Source organism: Myotis myotis, unplaced genomic scaffold (assembly GCF_014108235.1).
Source record: "Myotis myotis isolate mMyoMyo1 unplaced genomic scaffold, mMyoMyo1.p scaffold_m19_p_2, whole genome shotgun sequence".
Classification (NCBI taxonomy): Eukaryota; Metazoa; Chordata; class Mammalia; order Chiroptera; family Vespertilionidae; genus Myotis; species Myotis myotis.
This window is the reverse complement of record NW_023416324.1, coordinates 67,496,183-67,508,835: the sequence shown is the minus strand read 5'-3', so window position 1 is coordinate 67,508,835 and position 12,653 is coordinate 67,496,183. Positions and strand designations below refer to the sequence as shown.

The following is a 12,653-nucleotide window of genomic DNA, read 5'->3' as shown; positions in this document are numbered from 1 at the left end:
ATCTTTTTATATATGAAAGAATCACAGTCAGAAGTAATGTTATTGTAATTGCTAAAGCTCATATGTGTATACTAGTAACCCGTTGTGTGAAATTGCCCAAGAACTGGGACCCTCTCCTCTCTCCTCCCCCGCTCTCCCATGCCATGGGACTACCCCGAGTCCCAGAGTCCCTCCCTGTGTGGCTGGCGCTCTGTGGGATGACCCCAAGTCCTGGAGTGCCACCCTGATGCCTTGCCTCCAAGTCCCGCTCAGCATCCGCTGGACCCCACCCCCATGGCACATGTGGTGGGCCTTGGAAACAGCGGCAGAAGCCACACGAAGTGGACGCCGGGACCGCTGCAGCCCCATGGGGCCACAGGAACCCTGGTGGAAGCCATGCAGAGCGGCCACCAGCCCAGTCCCCATGCCCCACCTCCACTATGTGCGTCACCATCTTGTGATGGTGTTATGGTGTGAGGGTCGATTTGCATATTACCTCTTTATTATATAGTATATGCTGATCTTCAAACTTACTTATTTGCATGCTGAGTACATTACCTGAAATAAAAGGGAGGACTGTTAGACTTAGTGTCTGAATGAATTTCTATAGGTAAATCCTGAATGTCTTGCCTTAATGTACTTCTAGGGTGACCCTAAGAATGACTCATGGATCTTTGCCTTGGCCGTGCTTCTGTGTAGCAGCTTCGTCTACAACAGCCTGAGCACCATCAACCACCAGGCCCTGGAGCAGCTGCAGTATCCTCCCAGGAACCCAGCCTCCATGTGTCATGGCTTCAATGGCAATGGAGATCCAGTCAGTTTCTCCTTCCCTCTCACTTAGTTGCCCTTGGTAGACCAAAAGGAACCAGAGTGAGAGTGTTTATAATACTATTTTTTCTTTCTTTTAATTAGAGAAATGTGGGAATTGTGGGTAGAAAGTTAATTTTCCTTAGCCAGGTCCTAGTTATGTGACAGAGCTGACAGAACTCATCAGGGCAAAGTCCTCCCCTACACCAGATGGAGTAGAAGATTCATCAGAGTTTGTGAGTTTTTTTCCAGACTTTATCTGGACCGTACGGGATTTCATCCTGGAGCTGGAGTTAAATGGTCATCCTATCACAGCAGATGAGTACTTGGAGAATGCCTTGAAGCTGGTTCCAGGTAACAGAGCATGGCTGGGCAGTGCATGGTCCAATACAGATGGGAGGTACTAAACATTACATCTGGAGTTGCATTTGTACTTGAGACTAGAAGTCTGCAGAAATGGTGTCTGGGAATGGGTTGTAAAGCTCTATGGACTAGAGTTTAAGTTCACTTAAGAAAAGTAGAGCCTAAAGTAGAGTAAAACTATTCATAACCCATTTGTTCTTTACACATTGTAACTGAGAATCCAACTGTAACTTTGAATACAGAGTTTCTAAAGCCTTCTAAAGAGCAGATATTTATGTTTATTATTTTAGCTTCTGCTTTTCTGTGTTGAGGAAACCAACTGATCAAATACTTGTTTGGCATATAATTACAATGAAAAGCCTATCTAATGAAAAAATATTTTTCATGTAATTAGACATGATTCTTCTGAAAGGGACATATAACTTTCTAATGTCTTTATACATATGTTATCTGTAAATATGACTTTATGTTCTAATAAACTGAAAGAAGAATGTTTTATCTTTTCAATCTAACATTTTGGAATATTTTTTATAATTATCCTAATATAATTTTAATTTACATATTATGGATTTTTATTTTATTTTATTTTATTTTATTTTTTTTCTGTTTACTTCTTTTTTTTTATTGCTTAAAGTATTACAAAGAGTATTACATATGTCTCCTTTTTTTCCCCGCCCTTGAGTTTTTTATTTTTTAAAAAATTTTATTATTGTAGTAAAATTTACACTCAATATAATTTTGTATTATTTTCTGATGTATATTGTAGTGATTAGATATCACATACTTTACAAAGTGATCGCCCCTATATTTCAAGTACCCACCTGGCATAATTATTACAATATTATTAAATATATTCCCTATGCTGTATTTTACATTCCCCTGACTATTTTGTAACTACCAACTTGTATTTGTACTTCAACTTTTTCACCCAGAGCTCCAACACATGCCCCCCCGCCCCCCCCCCCCAACAGCCATAGTTTTTTTCTCTGTATCTGTTACTCTGTTTCAATTTTGTTCTTTAGAATCCACATATAAGTTAAATCAAATGATATTTGTCTTTCTCTGTCTAACTTATTTCACTGAGAATAGCATTCTCTAGATTCATCCATGTTGTCTCAAATAGTATGATTTCATTCTTTTTTTATGACCAAGTAGTATTCCATTGTGTATATGTACCACTTCTTGCTTATCTACTTGTCTGTTGTTGAGCACTTGGGTTACTTCCATATCTTGGATATCATAAATAATGCTGCATTGAATATAGAAGTCATATAGTCTTTTGAATTAGTGTTTTGGATTTCTTTGGATACATACCCTGAAGTGAAGTCACTGGGTCATAAAGCAGTTCTATTTTCAATTTTTTTGAGAAGCTTCCATACTCTTTCCCATAGTAGCCACACAAATCTGCATTCCCACAAACAGTGCACAATGGTTCCCTTTTTTCCACACCCTCACCAACTCTTATTGCTTATTGATTTATTAATGAGAGCCATTCGGACAGGCATGAGGTGATATCTCATTGTGGTTTTAACTTGCATTTCTCTGATGATTAGTGATGTTGAACATCTTTTCATACGTGTATTGACCTTCATGTTTGAGATTTTACTCTGTATGTTTTATTCTAGTAGTTTTATGGTTTTGAGTCTTAAATTTAAGTCTTTAATCTGTTTTGAGCTTATTCTTGTATATGGTGTAAGAAGGTGGTGTAGATTCACTTCTTTTGCACATATTTGTCTAATTTCCCAACACCATGCACCACTAGGCTGCCTTTACCCCATTGTATGTTGTTTTGCCTCCTTTGTCATCTATTAATTGACCATATTTGCATGGGTTTATTTCTGGGCACTCTGTTGTGTTCAATTGATCTATATGTCTGTTTTTATTCCAGCACCATGCTGCTTAGATTAACACAGCATTGTATTATAGTTTGGTATCAGGTAGCATAATACCTCCAACTTTGTTCTTCCTTCTCAGTATTTCTGTGTTTTTGGGATATTTTATGCTTTCATATAAGTTTTTGGATTATATTTTGTGGTGTTGTGAAAACACCTTTGGTATTTTGACAGGGATTGTGTTGACTCCATAGATTCCTTTGGGCATTATTTTAATGATGTTAATTCTATCTGTATCATAGTTTTCCCCCCCCCCAATTCCCACATATTTATCCTTACTAAAATAATAAAAATATTTGAATGGGTTACATTTACATGGGCATGAAGGTATCTGATGAACCTGTGAAAGGAATACCACTTCTGATGTATACACTCTTGATTTTATGTTTGTATTTACTATTTCTCAAAACAATGAGAATTGGGCTACATAGAAAAGCAAAGCTATCAAATGAAATATAGTTCTTTACCTTAAAAATTTAGAGACTAATGGTGATATCTTAAAATTATGTTTTAGTTTCATTTACTCTTCAGTTTTCAAAGGTTTTTATTTTTTTAAAAGCTAATGCTGTACACATTATTTTTAGCATCTAAACAGTTTTCCTTAGATAATCTGGTGTTATTTCCAACATTGCTTCATTAAGTCTTGCTTGGGCTCTTCATTTTGATCCACAGCTTCATTTCCCCATGGGATCAAGGTGACCAAAAACTTACATTTGACCCATGTTTCTGTTATTCATTCAGTAGCTAATATTGACAATATAGACAATACTCTACCATTTTTAGATCTGATAACAGCAATAGGTTGTTGTAGTTGTTTTTAAACCATATTTAATCTCTTCGAAAATTTTCCCCCAAAGTTGCATCATTGGTAAATTTGATGTTAAAGGAACATTTGGATGGATATCTATGCTAAAGGAGTTATAAACACAAGTTATGCAGATAGAATAGGGAAAAAATACAAAAATCCCTGTCATAAAAATCTTTAGGTCCCTTGTCCTCAGACTGCTCCTACTATAATACCTGTTCTTGTTTGTTTTAATCTTTCAGGCCGGAATCCCAAAGCTCAAATATCTAATCTCCCTAGAGAGTGCATCCGCCATTTCTTTCCAAGAAGGAAGTGTTTTGTCTTTGACAGGCCAACAAATGACAAAGAACTTCTAGCCCATATTGAGCAGGTTTCCGAATACCAACTGGATCCTAAATTTCAGGAACAAACAAAGAACTTCTGTTCTTTCATCCTCACTGAGGCGAGAATCAAGACCCTCAGGGAGGGAATCAGGGTCACTGGGAAACGTGAGTCTCCATTTCACATTTTGTGGGGCCTAATATTTGTTGAATATATTATAGGATGTGCTCTCCAGGATTTGTGTTTGATTTTACATAGAATTATGGGTCTATAGGTATTCATACTCCATGAAGACACATGTATACTTATCACACTTTTGGGTTATTATAAATTCCTCTCTAAAATTACAACCATTGACAGCTAAATCTGCAGCATCCATACATATAAAAAGTCTCCTACTAATAATGAATCACTAACTGGGGATAAAAACAGAATACACTGTTTCCTCAATTGAAGTTCTTTATTATGAATGTGATTTGCAAGGAGAATACAAAAGATATTTTGGGAGTTTAGAGCAATTTACTAATGACTATTAGCCAATAAAGCTCTGAAAATTTACTGGATTCTGCATAATTAGGAAAAAAAATAGAATCACATTTACCTTACCTCATCTGTCTACCTATGTAAATAATTTGCTTCTAAGATTTTTAATAGGAAATTATGTTTCCAGATATCCTTTAGTATGTTAGATAAAGGAATGCATTGAATTATGTTAGCCTTGTGGTCTAAAGAAACACACAAATTAGAGTCAATGGGACAATAGCGTTACTGGAGGAAATATGTTCTTCTGTGGTGTTGTGTGAAAGGAATTTTAGGGACTCTCATGTAGGAGGAGTTTTACGCAATAATGGCAAGGCTTATTAAAGAGTAAAGCAAAGTACACTCTTAGGGAGATAGAGAGCTGGCTGACTAGGGGCCAGCTACTGTCCTGAGGTATTTGTTAAGCTTTCCCATATATATTTGGGTTTGAGAAAGAGCAGGCTTTCTTAAAAACTATCCAATCCCTTTCCTGTCTTCTTCTGGGCTTGTGCCTTTTCCCTATGCAATCTTTCCTGCAGATTTTCCCAGTTTTTCTCTCCCCAATTTATGGTCTGAATTTTGGCTCCAATTGCACATACTTCATAGTTCTGCTTAGTCATTTGGTTCCTATAGTGCAGGTACTTAGAAAAGAAACTCCCTCTGCACCATTTTTCTCCCATTCTGGGTAGTTGAATGGACTCCCCAGCATGACTCTAAGGCTGTTTTTTTCCTATTTAATCAGGCTTTATCAGATGTCTGATTCAATTTGCTCCCTGGTCTCCTGTTAATATCTAGCTAACTGCATAGTCCAACAATAGTAGAAGGATGTAGTGTGTGTGTGTGTGTGTGTGTGTGTGTGTGTGTGTGTGTGTGTGTGTATGAGTTTTTGTAAGTGAGAGACAAAAAGACTGAGAGATTTAGAAATGTAGAGTGTGAACCATAGATGCTGTTGAGTGATAAATTGATATTTATCCCTTAAATTTCCTGGCTTATTAGGGCTAAGGACTCTGGTGGTGACTTATGTGGATGCCATCAACAGTGGTGCAGTGCCTTGTTTGGAGAATGCAGTTACAACTCTGGCCCAGCTTGAGAACTCAGGGGCTGTTCAAAAGGCAGCCGACCACTACAGCGAGCAGATGGCCCAGAGAGTGAGCTTACCCACAGACACGCTGCAGGAGCTGCTGGACCTGCATGCAGCCTGTGAGAAGGAAGCCATTGCAATCTTCATGGAGCGCTCCTTCAAGGATGACAACCAGGCGTTCCTGAAGAATCTTGTGGTACTTTATCTTAGTATTTATTTACCCTTTGTGAATCTTCCCTTGCAAAATGAAGCCTAGAAGAGCATTTCTGACCCCAGTCCTCCTCTCTTACTCATGGATTTAGTAGTCTGCATTTAGAGGGATACAGTTTAAAAACATTGCATTTTTGTCGCACCCTCATTACCAAACTTCAGTACTTTATCCAAAAGTTTCTCCGATCTCTGATGCATAGTTACCATAGACATCTTTCTGAACAGAATACTTATTTTAATTCAATACTTATATTGAATTAAAATCTGCCCAGAAGACCTAAAAAGTCATTCCTTGGCTAGTCACTTTCTTGAGCTCACTCTCCCATTCTCAGGAATCAAATGTCTCTTAACAGACCCTCATATCAGGCTGTTTTCAATTCCTGTGGCTCCTTGTTGTATCATTATATCATTGAAGATTGAATTAACAAAATTTACAATTGCAAGGAGCCATAGATATAAGGTAATTCAACACCAACATTTTTGATGAAGAACCTGAGACCGAAGGTGGTTAGAAGCTTTCCCCTACCTCACATGTAATTTTCAGGGTTGTGAGTTGGAAGCCTTGTAATTCCTTTTTATTCCATGCCCTTCTCCAACAGAAAGCCTTTCTCATGAGGACCACAGCTAGACTTCCTTCCACCAGGTTCTTTGAAACCTTTTCTCCCCTGTTCCTTTCTCCTGGTGACAGCCCTCTATACTTTCCTTGCAGGAAATCATAAAGGATAAGAAGGATGAGTTCTTGCTAAAGAATGAAGAGGCATCTGTTAAATTCTGCCAGGAAAAACTTGAGCAGCTTTCCATGTCCCTAATGGAAGGTATTTCAGCAGGCGTTTTTTCTATTCCTGGTGGTCACAAGCTCTACATGGAAACAAAGGAAAGGATTGAACAGGACTACTGGCAAGTGCCCAGGAAAGGAGTGAAGGTGAGGAATAAGGGGAGCGTAGGGATCCTATCGATTAAAGTCAAGAGAGTCTCCTGGAAATCAGAGAGCACAGCACCAGTTGTGGGTAGTATCGGGACTGTTTTAGTATTTAAGGTTATTTCATCTTTTTTCCTGAAAAGAGTCATAATAACCATTCTCAGAAATGAATATGGATTTCTGAAATCCAAGAAAGACAGAAGAGAAATAATCATTTTTTCTATCCAACAAAGTGGCATCCAGTGTGTTAAAGACAAACAATTTACAAGTTAAAGTCAGAGTTTTTGTATTCAAGGCTGATCAACAGAGAAAAGGAACTCAAACACGTACACAATTGCATATAGCGTTAAAATACTTATGAACTTGAGATAGTTGGTTACATAGGTGATAGTAACAAGTAATAATATCAAAATAATAATGATAATAATGCAATTAGTATTTATTGAACTTTTATTGTTAAGACATAATATTCAGTTCTTTCCCGAGAATTTTAATTTTATCCTTCAAGTAGCATTAAGAGGCATCTATACATTTTGTGAACATTTCACACATCTGAACTTAGAGGCCGAGATGGGTTAAAATGACTTGCTTAAAGGAACAACCAGCAAATGGCAGAGGAAAACAGCAACACTAATTGGAGATAACATTTCTCCCTGGGAGGCAACTGTACAAAAGCACCAGAGACAGTGGTTGTGTAGAACTGAACATGGTTCTCTCTGGCTGGAATGTAGAGTGAACAGAAGAATGGAGCACTAGGGGAGAGACTTCAGGGGTATGAAGAGCTTCTGGGCTCTCTAATGAGACTGGAAACTGTGTGGAGACATGATGCGGTTTTAGTCAGGAAGGAAAAATAACATGGACATTGTTATTTGAAGCCTATTCTTCCCAGTGGAAATTGAAGTTCTTTGTTCCTCTTGTCTCCTCAGGCCTAAGAGGTTCTCCAGAGGTTCCTGCAGTCGCAGGCAGCAATAGAGAATTCCATCCTGCAGGCAGACAAAGCTCTCACGGATGGAGAGAAGGCCATGGCAGGTAAGGGGCAGGGCTGGGCTCACAATGGGTGGCAGGTACCTGCACTGTCCTTTGACAGCTGTGAGAACAAAACCTCCTGACACAAGGAGCTTTCTCTCCTTCTGTGGGACCTACTCTCTAACTCTGAAAACACCAGGGCACACCAGCCAGCCAGGGCCTTTCCCATCACACTCTGCTATGAGCTCTTGATGGTGTGGCAAGGGAGCAGTTCAGGGTCTTCTCACCTCCCCTTCCAGTTTGTTTTATTAGAACTCAGGAAGGTAGAGATTAGTCCTCACCTAATTTTCTTCCCTCTGTCAAACCTCCCTGGGGCAGCGGAGCGGGCCAAGAAGGAGGCAGCTGAGAAGGAACAGGAGCTGATGAGACAGAAACTACAGGAGCAGCGGCAGCAGATGGACGCACAGAAGAGGAGTCTCGAGGAAAATATATTGCAACTGAAGGAGAAGATGGAGAGGGACAGAGAGACTATAGTAAGAGAGCAGAATATGATATTGGAGCATAAATTGAAGGTAAGTCTTGCCATGGCCTCAGTCGTGCTCCATGTTCATTGTCCTGGTACCTCAGGTGGGATGGAGAATGTTACAGCAAGACCATGGAGGAAACACCATTGCCATTTACTACTTGTGATTTGCTAAAACCTTGAATCTTCCCCATGTTCCCTTTCTTTGTAAAAAAGTATCTTTGAAATCTACTCTGTGTATACACTTTGGAGTGGTCAGGACAAGCATCCCACTTCTGAATATTTAGACAATATATATAGGTTCTGAGGTGTGATTTTGGGTTATTTTAAAATGACTTATTTTGCCTGAATAAACAGTTATTTGAAACACATGTATTTAATATGACCACCACGTGGTTTTCTTTACCAAGATCATTGCCTATTATCAGGAACCCTGCTACCATCCAAAGACTCTAAGGTAGATCTCTGCTGACAATAAATTATCAGAAATTCCAGTTTAAAAATACAGGGATATGATAGTTTTAAATTTGCTGCACTGTTGCCAGGTATGGAGAGTGTACTCAAGTTATCATATGGCAGAGGAAGCATTCCTGATTGGCTATCTGTACGTGTTTATAATAAGGTTCCAGCGCAATGTATAATTTCCCATTATTTCTACATTTGGTTGGCCACATTAGTCCAAGTGGGACTGAGAATTGGTGCCAGCAGACCAAGGTTACTTCTCAACTGATATTGTGACTGGCACACATTACATTTGTCCTAGGCCAGGCTTAGCATCCTAGCAAAACCCTATGGATATACGAATATTTGTAAGACTGTAAACTATGCTTTCTTTCAGTGTTTAGGTCCAAGACAGGATTTTTTTTTGTTGCAAAATTATCCTTGATTGTGTAAGAGAGAACAATTTTAAGAGTGAAAAGAAAGAGTTCTTAACTAGAAAGTGAAATTCTTGAAAAACATGGGAGTTTAAAATGTTTTATTTCCATTCTCATTTCTTTTTAAGATTCAAGAAGATCTGCTAAGAGATGGATTTAAAAAGAAATCTGAAGAGATGAATGCAGAGATCAATCATTTGAGAAATACGATTGATACTACTCAAAATGATAGTACTCCGTGGATTGCAAAAACCATAGATAGAATTGGCACTGAGCTCACTTCAATATTGTGTGCTCCTGGCAAACTTATTGGTAATATTGTGAGAGGCATAGGCTCGTTAAAAAAGAAATAATTTTCCTTCGAAAAAAATTATAGAATGTGGATATATGCTATGGCTTGTTTTTAGTGTGTATTCTTTTCAAGTTTTTTCACCCATTGAAACAAAAAAAGGTGCTTACTAAAGAATATCAATGCCTATCCCTCATTAGATAGAATTAATGCTCTTATGCTTTGATATAGCATGTTTACTTTATGAAATTTGCACGTTTAAATAAATATACTTACAAACAATTCATTGACTTATTGCTGTTAATGACAAAAGATTAGAAACTACTAAAATATTCATCGATATAAATTGGTAATATAATTTAACATGTGCACATGCTGGAATATTATGCAACCAGTAAAGAGAGAATTCAGCTCTATTTTTATAAATATATAACAATGTTGAAAATACATTGTAAAGTGAAAAAAGGAGGAACACAAGAAGTGTATAATGTGTTTTTTGGAAAAAAAGTAATTGCTGTGTGCAATCATAGGTATGTGTACACACTGAATACCTATGGGAGCCCTCAAAGAAGTAATATCAGTTCCTACTTGGGAGAAGTGTGTGGGATCAGGGTAAGCATGTAACTTGCTTTTCATTATATACTCTTTCTTCTGAATCTTGTAAAAAAATCCTATAGAATAAAGAGGTAATATGGAAATTGACCATTATGCCATCGCACAAAGATGGTCACTTCCATTTGGTCAAAGATGGCCACCCCCATGTGGTTACAAGATGGCCACCATAAGATTGCCGGCAGGGAAAGGCAGTTGTCGGCAATCAGGCCAGCAGGGGAGGGCAGTTGGGGGCAACCAGGCTAGCTGGGGAGGGCAGTAGGGGGCAACAAGGCCTGCAGGGTAAGGCAGTTGGGGGTGACCAGGCTAGCTGGGGAGCAGTTAGGCATTGATCATTCTGGAAGGGGAGTGGTTAGAGGGTGATCAGGCTGATAGGCAGAAGTGGTTAGGGACAATCAGGCAGGCAGGCAATTGACTGGGAGCCAGCTTTCCTGGATTGTGAAAGAGAAGTTTAAACCTGCAGCCGGACATCCCTTGAGGGGTCCCAGATTGGAAAGGGTGCAGCAGGCTGGGCTGAGGGACAACTCCCTTCCTCTCCCAATGCACAAATTTCGTGCACCAGGCCACTAATCATTAATAAATAAATAACAAAGAAAATGTAAAGTGTAACACTGATAATGACAATAACAAGAAAATGTAAAAACTGGCTATTAGATCATGAAAGTTCTCACCGCTTCTAGAAATGACACAAGCCTGCAAAATTAGAGGTTTCAGCATAAATCAAAGTATACAAAGTATAACATTTGCATCCTCATCTGATTTCCTTATAAGACTGGTTCTCAATCCATTGGATTTGCCTCAAAACTAAGACATACACTTTCCTGTCTCACTTGGAAATCTCAGCTAGAGTAACTTCTAATTCCTATCCTGCATTCTACTTCTAAGCTGTTAGAAGCAAATTACCAAACATAAGATCATGCATTGGTGAGAGAGATTTTATATCCTTAAAAGTGCAGTGGTGGCCTCTATGCTATAAGGAAGGGTAAAGAGACATGTACCACTGCACAACTGGATGGCCCGGTGGAGTTGGGGATGGTAAACCTTGTCACATGGAGGCCAGGTTTTGGCACTTAAATGCCATCAGTATCATGGTTTGCCTTACTCAGGCTGCTATAAAAAGGTACCAATTTTGTGTGTCTTAGAAAGCAAATATTTATTTCTTCTAGTTCTGGAGGCTGTTAGTTTGAGATCAGCGTGCCAGCATTGGGGGTTCTTGGTCAGAATTCTCTCCTTGATTTGCAGAGGGCTGCCCTCTTTTTGTGTCTTCACATGGTGAAATGAGTTGGGAGCTCTCATGATTTTTATAATAAGGGTAGTCAAACAATAGTGCAAGAGAGAGAGAGAGTGTGTAACTTAGTGAAATATAATTGTCAACCTAAATGAATGTGAGAAAAAATAACTTTCAAAAATAGGTACAAAATTTATGTTTGGTAGAGAGTTTTTCTTGAAAAAGTCTGAAAATATTCTAAGTATTTTACTTTAGTCAAAAACAAAGATAGCCTAAACATAATGTCTGCACTATGAAAGGGAATGAGATCCAAAAATGTAATAGATATGTGAGACGATAAATATTGACTGTATAAAAAATCATAGTAATATACTCTGGAATTAGAAAAGAGCAGATAAAATCAACATAAAATAATTCACAAAGAGTCTAGACATAGATCGAGTATTATAAGGTTCCTGTATTATTTTCAGGAGATTAAGGCAAGTAATTTTGGGTTTCATGATTTAAGTCTAAATATTGCCATTTATCATGTAATCAGTTAAAGAACAGAGAAAGTTTTCTATTTCTATACTAGGAGACTTAGAAATGATTTTCATATATCTAAGTAAGTAATAAAAAAAGAGGTAAAATTTCAAATAAAGTTAGAAAATATTTTGAAGCCATGATGATCACTTTAGCCTAATGTATGAATGTAGTACCCTACACCCAACAATAGTAGAATATGCTTTATTGTAAGGCACAATAAGAAACATCACATGAATTTTACCTGTACCAAATCACAAAGCAGGATTAGTTGTCTTATGTCAGATTCTCTAGAAGCAGAGCCTTGGTGATGGGTTGTGTTCATGTGATGTATTGAGGGCGTGCTTTCAATAGAAGGGAAGCGGGAGAGGGCAAGAAAATAGAAATGAAACGAGGCTATGGTAGCAGGGAAAAAATGGCTTCAAGCTGATCCACTGGGATCTCTGTAGCACAACCAGCATGAGAGTTTGTCCCTCCTTGAAGCAAAGTGCTAGACATTTGTACCACATTAGGCATTGTGTGTGGGCCATCCATCTTGAGCAGAGCAGCTACCATGCTGCTAAGGGAAATTCTGCAAAGGAAAGAGCAGCTGTGAGCTTTAGCAACGAACACCCACAGCAACAGCAGGATGGATGCAAGGCCTTGTAAGATGATCAAACAGAGGCACTAACAGCGAACAGCACCAGTGTAAAGATTCGTATTTGCAGACCTACCACGTGCCAAGGTCTATGTATGACACACT

General features: G+C 38.5%; 2 protein-coding genes across 2 annotated transcripts in view; both read left to right on the top strand.

The window, feature by feature from the left end:
- Nucleotides 1-12,653, top strand: part of LOC118675953 (guanylate-binding protein 6-like) — a 134,264-nt gene that overhangs the window by 6,188 nt on the left and 115,423 nt on the right. The window contains exons 4-5 of the mRNA XM_036349030.1: nt 626-735; nt 944-1,140. Coding sequence (XP_036204923.1) covers nt 626-735; nt 944-1,140 — 307 coding nt within the window. The remainder of the gene's footprint in view (nt 1-625; nt 736-943; nt 1,141-12,653) is intronic.
- Nucleotides 7,821-10,366, top strand: LOC118675954 (guanylate-binding protein 6-like). The gene is made up of 3 exons (XM_036349031.1): nt 7,821-7,925; nt 8,241-8,434; nt 9,389-10,366. The coding sequence occupies exons 1-3, from the start codon at nt 7,919-7,921 to the stop codon at nt 9,611-9,613; spliced, it is 426 nt and encodes a 141-aa protein (XP_036204924.1). The 5' UTR covers nt 7,821-7,918; the 3' UTR covers nt 9,614-10,366.

Coding starts and splice junctions, on each gene's coding strand:
- LOC118675954 (XM_036349031.1), top strand. Junction 8,435..9,388: donor TATTGGAGCATAAATTGAAG/GTAAGTCTTGCC, acceptor TTTCTTTTTAAG/ATTCAAGAAGATCTGCTAAG.